We start from the raw sequence: 18,947 nt of genomic DNA, 5'->3' as shown, positions 1-18,947 counted from the left end.
ATAGCGCAAAGAATTATTACCCACGCGACCAAGGAAGCTCCGTGATGCTTTCAAATTGTTGCAGTGGCTATTTCCTTCCCAAATTGTACCCCCCACTGCGTCTGGCTTAACTAGCCTAGAATAGTAGGTAGGTCACCACGAATTGCATGTGATTGCGCTTTCCCCAGGATCTCAGGGCACCCCACATCCGCTAAATGCCACCCCTTGCGATTGACATGTGGTCCGCGGAGCCTTGGAGTTTGGAGTGTTCTAGACTCGAGGAATCTGCAATCTCACCGATGTTCTCTGCGCAATGCAAGCAGCTTAAGATCCGAGTCTCCATGCAGTTGGTGCAATCTCCACACATTGCCCAGACGGAGCTGATGCTACCCCAAACTTTCCACATGCTACCAAGGAGTTTTGCGAAGTGTGGCACATGGGACTACTACATTTCGAGACAATCACAATCGTTTGATGCTAGCGGACGTCCATTTGGAGCATAGGTGAGGGATAGGCCTCACGGGCCATTCCTTCGGGCTAGACTACTGAGTTCGGCTTGAGTTTGTTGTTCATGTCGTTCATGTCGTTCGAGTGGCTGCACGGCGTTCTCTTGAATCCGTAACGTGCAGGAGGCCAAGGTAAGTCTGGTTGAAGGTCGGTAGGTCTGCGATGAAGAAGATTATTTCCCGAGAATGAAGAGAATAAGCTGGACCTGGCCGAGGTCAGCTGTAGCAGGTGATATCACAGATCTTTATTTCCAAACACCGAGAAGAAACAAGAAACGTATATTAAGCTATACAACGATGTCCAAGCATCGTGGGATCTAGTGCAAATTAAAGGGAAAGCATCCGTGCTACTCATAAAGTCGTGACTGCTCATGTATAGGGTGTATCAAATCTAGTGTTAGGAAAGTCTAACCGGCCGGGACCTGTGGCTGGTGTCGGGGAAGTGAGACTCATGCGTAGTTAACTACGCCGTTTATGATCCACTGAGATGGGTTAGCATCTTTAAGAGAATTTGAGGTCATGAACAGTGGACTCGAGGTGAGCCAGGGAATGGAGGTGGATCCTTACCACTTCGCCATTTGATACTGAGCTTGCCACGTTAACAACCTCGATATTGTCTGGCTTGAGCTATAAGAGGCGTTAGGTATACTTAAGTATGGGCCGTAAAATCGAAGATATGGAGACCTACAATTTTCTTGTTACCCTGCGACTCCCACCAAATATCCCTACCACCACCAACTACCTGGGCTTTGTCGTTTTCCGGCCAAGGACTACGAGGCACGATATGCGCCTCGACGAACCGCCTCAGATTCCTTTGCGCCCTTTCGAGGCCGTCCTCGCCCTCGTACGCATCGGCGCCAAGAGCGCCGTAGTCGCGAGGATCCTCCCACGGCTTCCGGGGTAGTTTCTCGATCGCCGAGTTAAGTGGGGCTAGAACAGTCGTATTGACCTTGGAGTCATCCAGGCGTGCCTCGATGCACTCGACGTCGCGCGTAAAGCCTGCGAATACGTTGATGCTCTTATCGCGGCCCATGACATCGGAGAGGATCACTTCGCCCTGGCCCTGAGGCGGGGGTTGTTGATGATGGGGCTTGTCGATCGGAGGCATGAGGGGTAGTTGGACGTCGCCGATGTATCGGAAGATGTTGAGCCCTAACACAAGCGAGCAGGCTGGAGAGCAGGTCGACAGAATAAATGCGGCTAGAATAGGCTTCATGATACTGATAGGGAAGGCAAAATATTTATCCAACGAGTGAAAGTTTGGAATATGGCAACTTTGCTGCAGCGGATAATCGGGCGAGGTTGCGACATATGCGACAGGTGCTAATTTACGTCACTCGTTTGAAGGTGCTTAGTCATCCGACATTTTTTGTGTCGTGCCTCAAGCTATCACCTCGCCATCGTGGCCATACATCAACAACGATGTTCCGCGATTCTTCCTTCCGACTGTCAACAATGAGGTACCAGTCGTAGCAGGCTCCAGCAATACAAGAGTGGTTTGGCCAGATTCTGACGCGTTGTCCGACCTTGAGCGGCACTTCATCCGTCCTGTCCCCTTTCCACCCCAACACGCCGTGCTCCTGGCTCACCTTGACTACTTGCCAGCCTCCGTGAACAGCAGGAAACTCCGAAGTAGGTGGCGGAATAGAAAGGCCGGCTTCTGGCCAAGGAGCTACAAGTCCCCAACCATTGTAGTGGCGACTCTTTTCGCCACCCATGTCCTTGCACGGCTCCCGACCGAGCCCAAGACATCCAGCGTCGATGAGAGCTTCCGTCGTGCCGTCGGGTCCTCGACCTGGGTAGAGAGACACTACATCCACCAAGATACTGATGCCGATATCATCTGAACTCAGGAGGTCAGGAGATCTAGCGTGAGTCGACAGCTGCTGTAGATCCAGGGTAGGGTATACACCCGCGTGCGCTTCAAGCCGGTAGCCTTTAGACTTTAGGTCCTGTAGTCGGTTCAGAATTTCTCGGCATATCTCCGAGTCCTTGTGGCTGCAGCTAGCCGATTCGTTCGATTGCGTGAGGCAGGGATGCTGTAAGCTTGTTGCGGTTGGGGAGGCGCCAACTGAAAGTATCAACGGGCGCGGCGGTTGACCCTCCTGGAATGAATCTGCAAACTGCCCCAGGACAGTAAACTCTTCCAACAGGAACTTGAGTGCCTGCCAATCTTCTCTGGCGTCGTAAGAGTGTCCGGCATGGATGTATAAACCATGGAACTTAATGACACCTTCGTTATCTAGCTGGAATAGTTTCGCCAATATGTCCACGGAGATTGGTGATTGGGGCACGACTCCGGATCGATGATATCCGCCATCCACTTTCATAAATACCAAAGGCGGGTGCCCCGAAGCTTCCCAGAGTGCCTTCGCATACTCTAGTTGGTCAGGATGATCGACCATGACGGAAAGCGATCCAGAGCCGAGCTCTTTAGAGACGCTCGCAAGCCGACCCACCGCACCCGGGGGCAGCGGGAACCCATAGAGAACCTATTTCGCAAACAAATGAACGCCCGCTCTAAACGAGCCTCTTGGGAATATCGGGGTCATGAAAACCCACATTTACATTTCTTCCGGCTGCCAAATATTCTTTCAGCAAAGGCACCAAGTTCTCGGCCTCAATGATAGTGGACACCACTAGATTAACAGGTGTAGCCGACTTGTCTCCTACTTGAAGCCGGGTGAGTTCAGTAGTCTAATAAGAGCCTATATGCATCAGCTGGCCTCGCCCCCCTCTAACTAGTCGTTTTAGCAAGATAAGCAATTCACCTTGTGAGTTTTAACATGGGGTCTCCACTCTAACCCAAGCGCTTCTACCGCATTGAGCATACGCTCACAATTCCGTTCGACAATAGCAAGATCAAGAATGGCGGAAGGGGTCGAGATGGTATAGTCCGGGTCCAATAAGGATTGTCCCACGAACCTCTTTCGCAACACTTCTTTTGATGTAATGTCCATGGTAGGCAGAGGGTACGTCGTCACCTATGAAAATGTATTCCAAAATTCAGGTTTGCTATAAAAGCGATGCCTGGAGTGACGTTGGCATAAGGAAGGCGTTCACTAGATGAAAGTGTAATCCTTGAGAGGGATATATAAATTGTGGAGATGAGGGGAAGTGGGAGAGGAGGGGATGAGTGCTTCCAAATGTTGAACTAGAGCTCCAAGGATCAATAGCGCGTAGAATGATGTTATCGATGAGACGTCTTCTCTTCCTTCTCAAGTCCTGCCAACTTGGGATCAATACTACGTTAGGGACTAAATTGGACCAACTACGAAGAACAGTGACCGATGGATATCCTCTTGACGTGTAGAAGTTGATGTTTGTTCTGAAAATCATCATGCTAGCAGTGGACCTTCCTATTTTCACAGAGGTTGCTCCTGAGCTTCATGAAGCCTGCAATTGGAAGGTCCACCCCTCAACACGCCCAATTTGTCACGTGACATTAGACACCTCCGCAGCTGCCATCTTTGATCCAGCAAAAGCTGCCTCCTCGTCTCTCTTCGAATACCAAAAAAACTTCCTCTCGGAAAAAAAAATAAGTCATCTCAAGTCCGTACCTTTTCAAGCAAAGCCGAGAAACCGGCAAAGGCCACCTCTTTTTCGCATCTTAGGACCGACGCCTTCATTCCATCGAGCCGTTTTCTCGAGGGAACGCGCATGTTTGCGCTAAATATACCCACCCCCATCGTGTCTCCAAATTTCCTCAGCGAACGTGATTGGCCCGCTTCCGATTTCACATCCCCACATCAACCAGCTGCCTCACGTCAAGTCAACTGGCCTGAGATATTCACGCTCCCTTCAACTTCTCTTTCCTCTCATCACCGAGTCGTTTGAGCATCCATCTATCCAACGGGCTTAAACGCATAATACGATCAAGCTGAGCGCCAGTGTCTGGCGCTGGTCTTGCCTTAGGGCATTTTTCACCGCCTACGATACCGCCGGCGGGTTCACGCCGACTCTCCATCGATCACGATGACGATGCATTCCGACGACGAGACGAATCGGTCTAAGGGGCCTGATGATGTTTCACCCGAGGACCAAGATGCCGCCGATGAGGCCAACATCCAGCGCGTTCTGAACATGGTTGCCGACAAGGGAGGGCTTGCTGAGATTAAAGGTATCGACTTCGCCCATACCAAGCCTATCGACCAAAGTGGCAAAGCCGAAGACGCACAGGATTTCGAAGACATAAGCGACGATGACCTTCCAGACGAAGAACCTCCGACGGCGACAACATCCTTTGAAGTTCCCGGCCTAACAGACGACGGAGGAACTAGTCACGATACCGACGATCTGTTTGGTGATGGACGGGAATCGTCGCCCTTCGACGCAGTTCTTGGACCCTCCTCTCCCCAGGCCCCCCCGGCCGAAACGGAGCTTGTTCTACCCACGGAGACCGAGACCCAACGCGAACTCTCATTTTACCCCGATCTTCTGGAGGGCACGAACCAAGACCCCAGCATTCCTCCCGCCATCGAATCGATCGAGGATTTCGTCAAACAGACATGGCCAAGCTTCAAACAGGGCATTATCCTGAACTGGAATGAACTCCTCCCGCCTAGAAAGCATTACTATAAGGACAAGAAACCAGCCAGGAAGCCCAAACCACTGCTGACGACGAAGTTAAGCCTTGACATCATGAATGACCAAGAAAAGGCTTTCCGCGTTCCAGGTTCTACTGCTTCTCAGCAAACCCGGGGTGGCATGTTCCAGGAGGGCCCTGGGAACGGATTTGTCCGCATCGCAGGGCCTACCAGACTCGGCGAAACCAGCGGGTTGGAGTTTGAGCTAGATGATGAGTCCGATGATGAACCAATTGCTAGGCTTAATAACCAGCATATCGACACCATCTGCTACGACTTCGACGAAAAGATTAGGAATGCGGAAAGGATCCGCGACACTCAAATCGCTGCACAGGCACAACATAAGCGCGCATCTGCGGATCTTGAGGACGAATGGGACGCGATGTTCATGGGCGAGGCGCCGAAGAAAAAGAAACGGACTATTCCAAAAGGCCTACCAAACATTACACAGTACCATACGCCATCTCTAGACAACTTCGAGCTCCTGACTAGGGCCTCCGCTAAACGTGTGCGCTTGGACGTCAACGATCCTAAACTCCACCTCATCGAGCCAGACGAAAGCCGCCCCTCCAAACGCGCCCGCCGGGAACAGAACCTCAGACGCATGGCGGGAGGGAATCTCGGTGGGAACGCCCTACGCAGATTCAATATCTCGAATGACGAGGCCTATGAACTGCTCAAGGAAGCCCACCAAGACAAGGTTCGCGCTACAATTGGCAACATCATGGTCGATCACGGGTTGCCGGCGCTCCGACTAGCATGGCCATACTACAAGACGAGACTCTCGGAAAGGCCTGACCAGTTCCATCGGCCGCCGTTCCATGTACGAAAGTTTGTTGGCCGGTCGATTGAGTTCTCGAAGCGCAATGTGCTCAAGCGCAAGGCTCAAAAGGGCAAGGCTCGTGACGTTTTCAAGAACACGAAGGATCTCACACTCAGGGACAACTCGACCGCGGTACTTTTCGAGTACTGTGAACGAATTCCCACCGTTCTCTCCAAGTTTGGCATGGGCAACCGTGTGATCAACTACTACCGCAAGGGTGCGGACACCAATGAACCTCCTCCTCCAAAGAAGGACCTTGGCGAGACACACATTCTCTTGCCGGAGGATCGGTCTCCATTCGCAATTTTCGGTACAGTCGACCCTGGTGAGACCGTGCCAACACTCCATAATCAGATGTATCGGGCTCCGCTTTTCAAACACTCTCCTCGCGAGGGCGACTTCATTCTAGGGCGAAGCTCGACTGGCAGAGAAGGCTCCCAGTGGTACCTGAGAAAAATCGATCACATCTTCGTTGTCGGACAAACGTTTCCGTCGGTGGAAGTGCCTGGCCCTCATTCGCGCAAGGTCACAACCACGTCCAAGAATCGGACTAAGATGCTCAGCTACCGCATCATGAGAAGGCATCCCGAGGGTATGCTATTTACGAGTGATATCACGAAGCACCTGGCTGGCACGAACGACGGCCAAAACAGACAGAAACTCAAAGAATTCCTCAAATACGTGCGTCCCGACAAGGACAACAACAGGCCGGGCTTCTGGTCGCTTCCACCCGGCGATACGTTGATGAACGAGGAAGGAATCAGGGCCTTGATCAAGCCGGAGGACACCTGCTTAATCGACGGAATGACGATGGGCATGAAGATGCTCGAGGATGCCGGCTACGACCCTCGATTGGCGGTCATACAAGAGAACGACGAGGATGACCTAGAAACACAAGGAGGTAAAGGTGGCAAGAAGGGCGGCGAGAAGGGTGAAGAGTCCCTCGCGGAGAAGATGGCTCCCTGGAAGACAACGAAGGCTTTCATTGATGCCTGCACTGGAAAGGCCATGCTTCAGCTCCATGGCGAAGGTGACCCCACGGGCCACGGCCTAGGATTCAGCTTCATCCGAACCTCGATGAAGGGAGGCTACCTCGAGCAGCTCCAACAGGGGCCGTTGTCGTCGTCAGCCGATGCGATCGAAAAGCAGAGGCGGGACAACAATGGGCATGCCTACAACGTCAAGAAGCAAGAATTGGCCTATAAGTCGGGCATCACCGAGATTTGGACCAAGCAAAAAACCACCCTTAGCGACCCGACGCTGCAGGATGATGACGACATCCTCCAGATAGCAGACGAGGATGAGCGGTTCAATGTGCAGGGTGCAGCGACGCCAGCCCCCGCAGTAGACGACAGTGTCAGCCAGTTTAGCGGATTCACCACGGCTAGTCGCCAGTCCAAGAAGCGACTGCGAATTGTGCGCCAGGTGGAGGGCCTAGACGGAGCATTGGAGGAGAGAGTGGAGATTGTAGAGGACCCCGTGGTCATTGCACAATACATCAAACGGCGCAACGAAATGGAGGCAGCGGAAAAAGAGTATGGAATTAAGACCCCCATCACTCCACCAACCAGATTTCCCCCAGAACCGGACCCAGTGGCCGGACTAGAATTTGAACTTCCTGCTTACTCGATTATTCATCTAGCATCCTCGAAATTATCCCTACTGGAGATGCCTCGATGGACCGTGTATTTGCCAAAAAGTAAGTTCGGCGTGGCATGAAGCATCAGAGCTTTTCCTCTTACTGACCAACGTTGCAGGATCTCGGCAGAACTCGACCGCCTCGAAAAGAACAGGGAAAGGCGGCTGCAGAGGGAGCAGCACAAAAAGCTCCAGGATGGTGCAGGCAGCGCCAGGTCACCAGAAGCTAGTGAGAAACCGGTTACGGGAACTACCCGAAAGTGTGCCAACTGCGGACAGGTCGGGCACATCAAGACCAACAAGAAGTACGGCACCACCTTTCCTTTGTCTACCCCCGTTCCCTGCATTTGATTTCACCAAGGCTTTAGCGGGCCACGAATTTGATCTGGAGTCGAAGGTGTACCCACCTCATCCACTACCGGATTTTGTTCGTACATTTAATGTGAGGACGCATGGCCGGTGGAAGTCCGAGCTGGTCTTGGCGGCAGCGATGAAGCAGTCCGTCAAGGAGCACCGAGAACGAGAGCGCCTGACGAAATCTAAACGTCGGGGCCGACCTTCCAAGCGGAAGGAGGCTGCACCGGAATGCTCGTCTGTCGCTTTAACATGACGTCCCCCTTTCCTCCCCATCCTCATCATTCTTTCCTAGTTTTCTCTAGCTACATCCCCTACTCAGAATAGCCTAGCTAACTGTAGTTTTCCTTCTCTAGACTCTGCCCGCTCCTCAATGGAACGGCAGCCGCTAGCGCCGCAAGCGATGCTAGTGGATTCGGTGGTTTCGGCCCGGCGACTCCCATGGCAGCCAACTCACCGCCCATGTAGGATGTGGAAGATTGATTGGCACGAATGTGGCGATGGCGAGGATAAGGATACGAGTATAGCCTTCAAAAAAACAGGCATTTGCTTTTTCCTTCTTCTTTTTCTTTCAGGGGTCATGAAAGGCTGGCACGAGAATGGGGAAGAGTGTGTGTGGTATTGTGTTCTTCTCTTTTTAATAGGTTATTTTCTGAGATACCCCTTCTTAAAGGCAAACGAGGGATTTTGCAGGGTGGACATTCGTCTAATCAAGCAGAGGCGGTCAATACATCCAATGGCTTTTTTTATGGCAACAATCTACGTGTTTGAAGTTGAGTTCCCACACTGTGATAGCTCTGCCGGTGATGACAGGATCTGCAAAAGCATCGTCAATTTGATGTACAGATGATGCCCCTCGTCTTACTTCCTGTGGTACGGGGCGATGCGCTCGTCATCCACATACCCGTCCTATGCAAGTGAGACCCTATCCCAGGCTCGCCGAAGCTTCTCTCACATAAGCGAGAAGCGCGACAGAACTGCGAAGTACGAAAGACACTGTCTCGATCAGTTGCAATCAATAAGCAAACACAACCCCACGTGTAGACCGAAGGAGCTGAATCGAGTCGACCATCTCCACGGATCCTACACGCCCTTCCACTCCTGGTTAAAAACAAAATACAGGGAATTTTGACCTGAACTGGAGACTCGCTGTAACCCAACACCATAAGAGCGATGCCAGAAAAGAAAAAAGGTGGTGGTTTAATATGGCAAGGAGAGAGGTCCACTTTGGCTGGTGTGCTAGCGGCGTCAGGGATGCGGCTCGAAAGGCCGGTGGGATTTCGGGATCTAAAATTAGAAACACGATCGTTTCTGGCGCTGTAGGCGCGGATGGATGGGGGAGTCGGGACGAACAGCAACTGGTGTAGGGTACGAGCTGCAAAGGAGGTAGGGCTAGTCTAATGTGGGGATTGTGCCACCAGGCATTTTACGTTCTAGGACTAGGACCACAGTTTGGACTACTTCTTACTCGTTGATGCGGGTCTATTGATGCTGGGGTTTGCTAGTTAGGTGAAAGTCCTTCAATTTGATTCTTGAGTGCAGGTGAAGGAAGGTATGTGAGAACGGGATTCGTGCATTTTACTAGCAGAGCTTATGAGAGGAATGGAATCCTTCGCAGGAGGATCAGTAAAGTTTCGATAGGTCTTACCACAATAGAAGTCGTCAATCAATCCAAGACATGAGATGGGCTTAAAGGGGGTGAATAGGTTCAAGGCAACTGTTTATGTTGAGGTCGGGAGGAGCGGCGGGCGGGCGTGTAGAGGCGGTTAAGGGGATTTTAACTTAAGATGGAACGCTGCGAGGTTACTCTGCGGGATTTTGTTGTTATACTTAGAAACAGAGAAAACCAGGAAACGGGATTGGAGGGTACATGTACCCTTGGGAAATGTGACGATGAACATGGGACTGAAAAGGGTTAGGGAGGAGGGAGGAGGGAGGAGGGAGAGGCGAGGCTCTCATCATTTTGTCTCCTCAGGTGAGTTAGGATTCAATTTTATTGGTGACAGAAAATATTAAGCTGGCCTATTCAGGGCGATTAAAGGCGGCTTTACATTGGTGCAGATATTGCCTCTAAATTTTTGATGTTGGACGGTAACTCGCAGGGGCTTGGAAGAACGAGGACGACGACTCATGCCGTCCATCAGTTGACCAGAAAACAGCAAGGAGTATTAGGTAAATATCCATGCAGGCCTATCACCTCGATTCGAGGGAGCAGGCACTAAGAAACCCCTGGCTGGGAAGAGCGAAGTGGGGGAGGGGGAATGTTCTCATGCGTGTGATGAGGAGGAGGGGGAGGAAAACGTGCAAGAAAGCGCCCAGGACCAGGCCCAATTGTGACGAGGTCGCTTCGATCGCATTGTTGGGCTAAATGCCAAATACCAAATATTCCCAAGGGTGCCAAAGTAAGCCAAGCTTTAGTCTCGCCGGATGAGAGGTCTCTTGGTTCTGACTTCGTACCGCTAGACGGTCTTCCTTTTCCTCGGCGGATGGCGTGAGGTGTGGACTTGGCATTGCAATGCACCGCATCGATTGGAAGGTGATCGTGAAGGGCGAATGGTAAACGGTAAATGGTGAGTGGTGAGTGGTGAATGGCCGTGGTGGCTTGATTGATGAAGGAGGTTGACATCAACAATCGAGATGTTTCTATTTTTAGTCTATTTTTAGAAACGGGCCCTTGTTCATGCATCGACGCTAAACTACGGGACAGGACACTACACCACATACGAGGAAGTTGAGCACCATCACCCACTGTCCACGCGAGACTCACATTGGATACATCATACAGCCGTCTCCCGAAACGACCGACCAGCAAGACCCCAGGAGTTCCTGAATCCAGCCATGATCTAACCCCTCGCCCTCTGCGGAGAAGGGAAAGAAAAGAAAGCCTCGGCAGGCTGGGAGCCACATGTGGTTTTCCATCGCGTTATTCGCTGGCCCTCGAGTTTAGCACAGCCACTCCCCCACCTCCCCCCCAGGAATGCGTCGTCGATCTGGATTGTCCCCTTGCTCGTTAGGCGCCCGGGCGCTTCAACGCGGTTCAAGGAGCAATAAACTTTCTGACTTAACGTGTGTGGGCCTCCCAGAATTTGAGGCTTCCGTCGTAAATGGCAGGTCGCAATCTGCAATCGAGAGTATTAGGCATGAGGTCGTCGATGTTGAAGCAAGACACCAAGGTCGCTGCGAATCCGACATTTGTCACATGACCCCTTCGACTCGGGAATCCAAACCAGGAATACTCTGTATGGAAATTCCTTTGGGTTATTCCGTCCTGTTCGGAACGTTGGGATATGTTTCTTCAGCGACGGCATCCGTGAGAGAAAGCCACAACACTACAAAACTTAGGATTCCGAGACTAGGGCGCTGAACACCACCGGGAGATTAGAGGCCAGGCTTGTTCATCATAGGAATCTACGTCACGTTAATTCCCCGAGCCAACCAAGCGAGGGGAGTGTGCGGGACCTCTCCAAGTTTCGATGCAAGTTTGCTCAGAGAGGATAACAGCCCGCACCCATGCATTCCAGTTGCCCATGTGCACCGCACGGGAGATTCTGGAGCACGAACGTCGAACACGAGGGGGCAATGGAAGAACACTTGCCCGACCTAGTCCGCGTCTTGTTTAGCAGTGGGATGTGTTGCGCCGGATCGCCGTCGCGTGCTCCATAAAAATTGCCGATTGTCCCGAGAGCCCGCTCCAAGATAAGCAGCGTGAACATGGACGGTCGCAGCGCAAAGCAAAGCTGTATAGAGTTGTAGAGTTCGTGGCTTAGATCCCTTTCTGTAAAGGATGGGTAAAGTTTCTTCATCGCTGCTACCATTACTCCGGATGAAATAGTGATACTTTGATGGAATGGAGGCAAGGCTGGGGATTTCTGAGAGTAATGGTGACGATGGCTCAGCCACAAATGTCTTGGTCGTGCTCGGGGGGTTGGAGGGCAAGTCTGAGCTCCCTTGGTATCAATACTTTGAACCTGGCGCTTGAGTAATCATTGTGATCGAGGTAAATTCGAAGGGTTTTTGAATGTTGCATTATTCCAAAAGGTGCTTGGGTAGCATCGCTCTTTTCAAGATTTTGAAACCTGAGCAAGGGTCTTGAAGTTCCCCACCATGAAGTATACCTTTGTACTCGAAAATGATTTCGTAGATAATTCTAGACAATACCTCCAAACCGGCCGAAGATATGGATTGATTTAATGGTGGGAGACTGATCGAGCCCTTCAACGACATGTTCATGTGTGACTCGCGCTCCTTGAGTGTTTAACTCTATTTCCTAGCTGAGAAAAGTGAAACTACAACCCCATGGCAGCCCAGCATGGCTGGGGAGAATATTAGCACGCCGGCCTGCCTGAGAACAGGAACTGAATTTTCCGATTTGCTCACCTGACCCACACCCACGCCTGAAGGGACTTTCGGAGCTCATTTTGTCTAGTCAAAGTCGTGCGAAGGTACGAAGTGTTAGCTATGTGATACCTTCTCGGTCCCTCGCCCGTCATAGGCCTGAGCCAGGCACTGTCCGACATTCATGGACGGAGATGGTCTCTCCTGCTCCGACCCAGTCCCAGGTTGGCATCTCCGGACACTGGGCACTTGGTAGCTCTAATCAGAATTGCTGTTGTAAGAGTGCCTTCATAATCTCTTCGAATATATTACTTCTACGTATATTATAGTGCTCCCGTAGCTGTGTAAAGGATTCCGCCAATCGATATGTAAATGTCCAGCGGGTATCAGTTGCGAGCTTTTAGGCAAAATGGTGAGTGGTCTGAAAGAGCCAATTTGAAGTGGACGCCATTTTTGTTCTTTTGGGAGACAAAGTGGAAATCTATATTGACGAGCTGTTGATCGAGTGGAAATGGACAGGACAACCTTCGGACTCGGGAATTTGCCCGGCGAGATGTCGAGTCCAAAGTTGAATGAAGCAAGGGACTGAGAGACCATAATCAATCCAAGCAAAGCAAGTCGAGACTCGCAGGCGCACGTTTCCGCCCATCATCACCAGGCACAAGAGTCGCTCCTTTCCACGTTGAGGCAGGCCTGGACGCGCCAAGGTGGAAGTACCGAGTGCTCTAATCCTCCCCAGGCAGTTGACAATGCAAAGTGCTTGTAAATTAGCCAGCCATTAACAGCGCACTTGTTTGTCTCTGCCACGAGAGGTACTTCAGAGTACCACCACTAGGAAGCCTCGATTGGACACTATCCTCCAGGGAAAAGAGACTGGCCCGTCAGGCAGCGGGCTGTAATCTGTTCGAATATCGGCATCAAATTGGGGGCGAAATATGGCATGTGTGAAAACAGTGATTGTTAAAGAACCGAAATTTCCTCCATTTCCAGCCCCTAATTACCTTCCTTAAATAGCCACCAATTTCCACTTAGTTTCCACCTGAAATATTAGGTTCTATTTTTACATATAGGCCAACATACTTTTTTAGCTATCATAATAAGTTATAATAGCTATAACTTCTAATTCCTACTTAACAATATTTTAATTATTTTATAGAATAGCCTATTCTTCCAGCCTCTCTTTTTAAGTACTAAAGAGAATATATAATAGTAGGCCCTATATATTATAGTTTTCTATATAAATAAAGGTTCTTAAAACTATTCTTTTCTAAATATCTTAATATCCTAAAAATAAAGAAGTCTTTAATTTATCTTATTCTAAATATCTATAGATCTTAATATATTAAGATTTTTATAAAAGTTAGTTATTTTAGGTTTTTATAAATATTTTTAGTTAATTAAATAATATCTAATATCTTAATTTAATAGATAAAAGCTTAAAACTTTTATAAAGGTAGAGTTTTAGTAAAACTATTAATAACTATTTCCTTTAAGTTTATATAGTTTATATCTATCTTCTTATTTCTTTATTCTTATTTTAACTAGTAATTATAAATATCTATATACTATAGCTTTATCTATAAATTTATTTTTAAATCTATAATAAGCTTAATAATCTAAGTATTATTATATTTTAGAAAAGTTTAATAGTTATTAAATATAATAGATAGTTCTTTTAGGATTTATTAAGTAAAAATAGTTTCCTTAATTATTTAAGAAAAAGCTAAAAGTTTTATTTTTATAATTAAAATAATTATAATATCTTACTTTATAGCTTTCTAATTAATAAACCTTTTAAATAATATTATAATATATATTTAAGAACTTTTCTAATTAAAACTATTATTAGTAAAGAAGATATTATTATAGGTAATAAAGTAGTTTTTATTTTCTAAAGTTAAAACTAATAATTTTATACTTTTAAGATATTAAAATATTTAATTTATTATTTTATAATATATTAAGCTAGGATTTTTTATAAACCTAGTAGCTTTTAATATTATAAATACTATATCTAGCTTTATAGTTATAGTTATATATAAAATAAAGCTTATCTTCTTCTAATACTAATTAATTAAGATAGGAATTATTATTTTATCTTAAAGAAATAATTTCTTAGTTTTTATAAAGATTTTATAAATAAAAATTATTTTTACTAACTTATTAATCTTTTTATAATATAATTCCTAGCTTAGATAGATTTTTCTTTTCTTTTTATTATAAATAACTTTAATTTTAAGAAATTATTAAAAATCTTCTTTTCTTATAAGCTTATAATACCCTTATAATTATTTTATTAGCTTATAAGCCTCCTCCTTATTTTCTTTTCTATATATAAAACTAATATTATTTATATAAAAGAAGATAATTACCTCTTTTCTAATTAGATAATATAGCTTATAGATTATAAATTTAAAATTTATTAATATTAAAATACTTTTTAGCTTTTTATATTATAATAGTAATAACTATTTTAAATTATAGAAAGCTTTCTTAAGCTAGTAAATCTTTTTAAATCTCTTAAAACTAAATAATAATTTTATATATATTATTTTATCTAATATTATATTTATAAAAATATTAATTATATTAAATTATATTAGTTTAAAATTAAATTAAATAGTAATAATTATAATAATTTAAAATAATTTTATTATAAGTATAATAATATAGATATTATTTTTATATTTTATCTACTAATCTCTTCTAATAACTAAGTAGGCTTTAAACTTCTAAAATTAATAATATTTATTAAATTTATATATATATATTTATATTAAGACAGAGTAGTGCAGCCTGCCCGAAATACTATAAGAAATAAGAAGAAATAGTTAGTTAAAATAGGTCTAGAATAGTTTCTATAAGAAGTACTACAGTTCTACCTATAGGAATAGAAATAGATATTAGAAATAGTTAACTAATAGGAAATAGAGCTATATTATAACTAAAGGAGGCTTTTAAATAGGGGGAAGCTAAAGATTATAAGAGTATCAAATAGGGGACACTTACATATATAAAATAATAGAAGAACTATCTAAAGTTACTACTTAAAATAATCTATAAGAACTAATAATAACTAAGTTAATTAAAAGAAGAACTAATAACTAGAATAACTAAAGAACTTATAAAACTTATTAAAAAACTTATTTTCCCTCCTAAAGGAAGAAGAAAAGAAAAGAAATAACTATAACTATAGCCTATAGTAAAGAATAATATTTTTCTACTTTTATTTTTATAAAATCTTAAAAATATCCCCTTTTTTACTAATATCCTTTTTTTTACTATTATATCCCTCTTCTTAAATTATTATTCTAGACCTTAAATAAGAATTTAAAATAAAAGTAAAACTTATAAAGATATAAGGGAAAATACTATAATAATAAAAACCTATTAATTAATTAGATTTTACTTTTTACTTAGATACCTTTTCCTTTAAGTACTTAAAGAGAATATCTTATATTATTTACTTATATATATTAGATATCTTAATCTAGTAAGTTACTTACTAGTATTTCTAGCTATCTTAGAAATATTTAATAAGCTTAGTCTTTAGGAAATCCTTCTCTTATTTTAGGAATTTCTTAATATTAAACTCTATACCCCTAGAAGCTTTTATATATAGCTACTACTTATATCTAAGTAGATTCTAGATAGTAGTAGAAGACTATATATTTTATCTAATTATCTTAAGAATAAGATTATTAATTAAGTCCTTAATAATTAGCTTTAGTAATTATTCCTTTAGAACTTAGAGATAAGGTAATAGTAAAGGTAGTATAGGAAATTAAAACTTAGTTTTCTCTTCTAGCTAGAGCTATTATATTAAAATATTAAGTATAAAAAATAGATAAAAACTTAATCTTATAGATTAGTAGGATATAGTTAGCTTAATAACTTTTTTAAAAAGCTTTATAATTTTAGAGTTCTTATAAAAGTAGAGTTTTTACTTTATTAGTTTATTAAAGATATTAATTACTTTCTACTTTAATTTAGTAATAGAAATTAGTTAATTAATAAATTTAGAAGCTATTAGATTTTCTAAAGTAGTTTTTATTAGAAAACTAATAATTAATAAATATAGCTAACTAGAAATATCTTTTAAAATTATTATTTTATAAAGATTATAATTTATAATCTACTTTTTAATAGTTTATAATAGCTTAATTTTTCTAAATTAAACTATTTCTTTAAAGCTTAATTTTCTAATTACTTAATATCCTCTTTTCCCTTTAATAATCTTCTAAGTAAGCTTCTAGATCTCTTTTCCTAGGCTTTTTTTTTCCTATATAGCTACTTTTAGACCTTTAGCTTTATCTTTAAGATTAAACTTTACTTTATATTATATAAAATATCTTTAGTTAATTTTATATTTTATTAAACTATTAGGCTCTTTAAAAGTAAGGGGGAAGAAAGAATTTAAAAAAATATTAATAAGGTTATTAAAAAAAGAATAGATTATTTTTCTTAGTTACTTAATAAGCTATTAAAATTCTTTTTTAGTCCTTATTTTTATTAAATATCTTCTATTTACCTAGTTTTTAGCTATATAAGTACTTATTAGCTCTCCCCTAGTTACTTATTTATTATTTTATAAATAAAAGAAGAAAAATATATTAAAAATATATAAAGATCTATATTTTTAAAAAGTTTAAAAAGACTATTAAGATATTATTAATAGGAACTATTTTTATATCTTTTAAGCTTTTAAAGTTTTCTCTTATATTTTTATAATAATATCTTTTTACTTTTCTTTATTTATTTTAAAAATATTCTAATAATATAGTTTACTATTTTAATTATTTTAAATTATAATTATTTAATATTAATCTTTATAATAATAGAAGATTAAAATATAAAACTATTTTCTTCTTATCTAAAGTCTTCCTCTTACTTAATTATAGTTAAAAGCTTCTCCTTTATAATTAATTAACTATTTAAGAAAAGTTTTAAAGTTAGCTTTTATTAGGAAATAATATAATAGGTAGAGGGTAATATCCCCTAGCTCTAATATAATTAAAGCTAGGCTTATAGTTATCTTATCTTCTATTAGCTACTTTTTAATTACTAGCTACTTATCTAAAAAGTAAAGATTATTTATAAGATCTTAGAATAGGATTTTATAGATATTTTCTATTTAAGTAGCTACTTTAATATCTAAATACTTTTACTAGTTTAAAAGATTAAGATATTTTAAAAGAAGCTTCTCTCTTTTTATTAAATAGAAAGTAATTAAAAAAGGACTTATTACTATATAATTAACTTTTCTTAATAAAATATTAGGATATTATAGTATAGAAAGCTTATATTAGCTAGAGAGAAAGAGGTTTAGGAGTTAGATTTTAATTAGGTAATTAAGAAATTTAATATATAAAAATATTATTTTATTAAGTAGATATTATTTAAGAAAAGAAAGTTAAAAGAATTAAAATAGAATAAAAAGATAAAATATAAAAAAGAGAGAGAGAGAAAGCTATTTAGAGAAGATAGTAAGCTTAATATTTCTATATAGGAATATTAAATAATTAAAAAAGGGAAAAATATTAATTTATTTATATTTATTATAATAATTTATTATAATTTCTAATAGTTAATAGTAAATTATTTTAAATACTAAATTATAATTAATTCCTTTATCTTTTTTCTTTTTAATTAATTAATATTATTCCTTTTTAGAAATATCTATTTAAAGAATTACTAGTTTTTAGATTTTATTATTAGTTATTCTTTTCCTATATTACTATATCTTCTAGCTATATTATAATTATAAGCTAGTCTTAAGCTAAAAACTTAAAAGATTATAAGCTTTTATTTAATAATAACTTTTTTAAGGAATTTAATTTAAAGATTAAATATCTTTTTATTAACTATCTTATTTAAATACCTAATTTTAAAATCTAATATATTAATTTAAAACTAGCTTTTAATATAAGTTCTATTCTTAGCCCTCCTTATAAAATAAGAAAGATATAAAACTAATTAATTAACTATTTTATAGCTATATAAGATTATCTATATTTAAAAAATATATAACCTAATTTTTTTAAAATAAATTATTAACTATAAAGTTATTAAAGAATATAATATAAAGAATATATTTACTAACTTTTTCTATTATTTATTAAAGTTAAATATAATTATTAAAGCTACTTTTAAAGCTATTAATAAATAAAATACTTTAAAGAAAACCTTTAAAGTTTATAATTATATATTTATCTTAAAAATTATTAGATATCTTTATAGTATTTTAATAAAATAGCTTCTTAAATAATAAAATAATTATATTAAGAAATTTATAATAGCTTTCTATAGCTATTAAAATTTAATTACTTATAATAAGTATATTTATAAGCTTTTATCTATTAGGTTTAGCTAGCTTTCTAGAACTCTTATATTTATTATTTTACTTTTTAATAAATATATCTCTTTAGTAAAGTATTAGAATAAGGCTTATATTAATTATCTCTTTTATATAAAAGCTTATAAATATAATTATTTAGTTTTAAATATAAATAGATATCTTAGTAATATAGAGGATAGTAATAATTTTAGCTATAATATTAATTTCTTTAATAAAGATTACTAGGAAGCTATTAAAAGTAATAATTTATTATAATAATATTCTATTTTAATATCTAGAAAATAACTTTTTATCTCTAGTCCTCTACTTTTAAAAAGATAGTAAAGCTTAAATTAGTTAATTAATAAGATTAGAAAATAAAAATAAAA

The 18,947-nt window shown here is 41.0% G+C and overlaps 2 protein-coding genes across 2 annotated transcripts; one reads left to right on the top strand and one right to left on the bottom strand.

The window, feature by feature from the left end:
- Positions 1–934: 934 nt before the first annotated feature.
- On the bottom strand, positions 935–2,890 carry SAPIO_CDS5469 (uncharacterized protein; the record flags this gene model as incomplete). The annotated part of the gene is made up of 4 exons (XM_016787794.1): positions 935–967; positions 1,053–1,112; positions 1,174–1,808; positions 1,879–2,890. 4 exons carry the CDS (start codon positions 2,888–2,890, stop codon positions 935–937), a joined length of 1,740 nt encoding a protein of 579 aa, XP_016642109.1.
- Positions 2,891–4,460: 1,570 nt separating this feature from the next.
- SAPIO_CDS5468 (Transcription initiation factor TFIID, subunit TAF1) lies at positions 4,461–8,354 on the top strand (the record flags this gene model as incomplete). The annotated part of the gene is made up of 4 exons (XM_016787793.1): positions 4,461–7,429; positions 7,537–7,593; positions 7,652–7,837; positions 8,243–8,354. The coding sequence occupies 4 exons, from the start codon at positions 4,461–4,463 to the stop codon at positions 8,352–8,354; spliced, it is 3,324 nt and encodes a 1,107-aa protein (XP_016642108.1).
- Between the last annotated feature and the right edge of the window lie 10,593 nt (positions 8,355–18,947).

Source organism: Scedosporium apiospermum, assembly GCF_000732125.1.
Source record: "Scedosporium apiospermum strain IHEM 14462 chromosome Unknown SEQ_SAPIO_0099, whole genome shotgun sequence".
Lineage (NCBI taxonomy): Eukaryota > Fungi > Ascomycota > Sordariomycetes > Microascales > Microascaceae > Scedosporium > Scedosporium apiospermum.
This window is presented reverse-complemented; position numbering and strand designations above follow the sequence as displayed.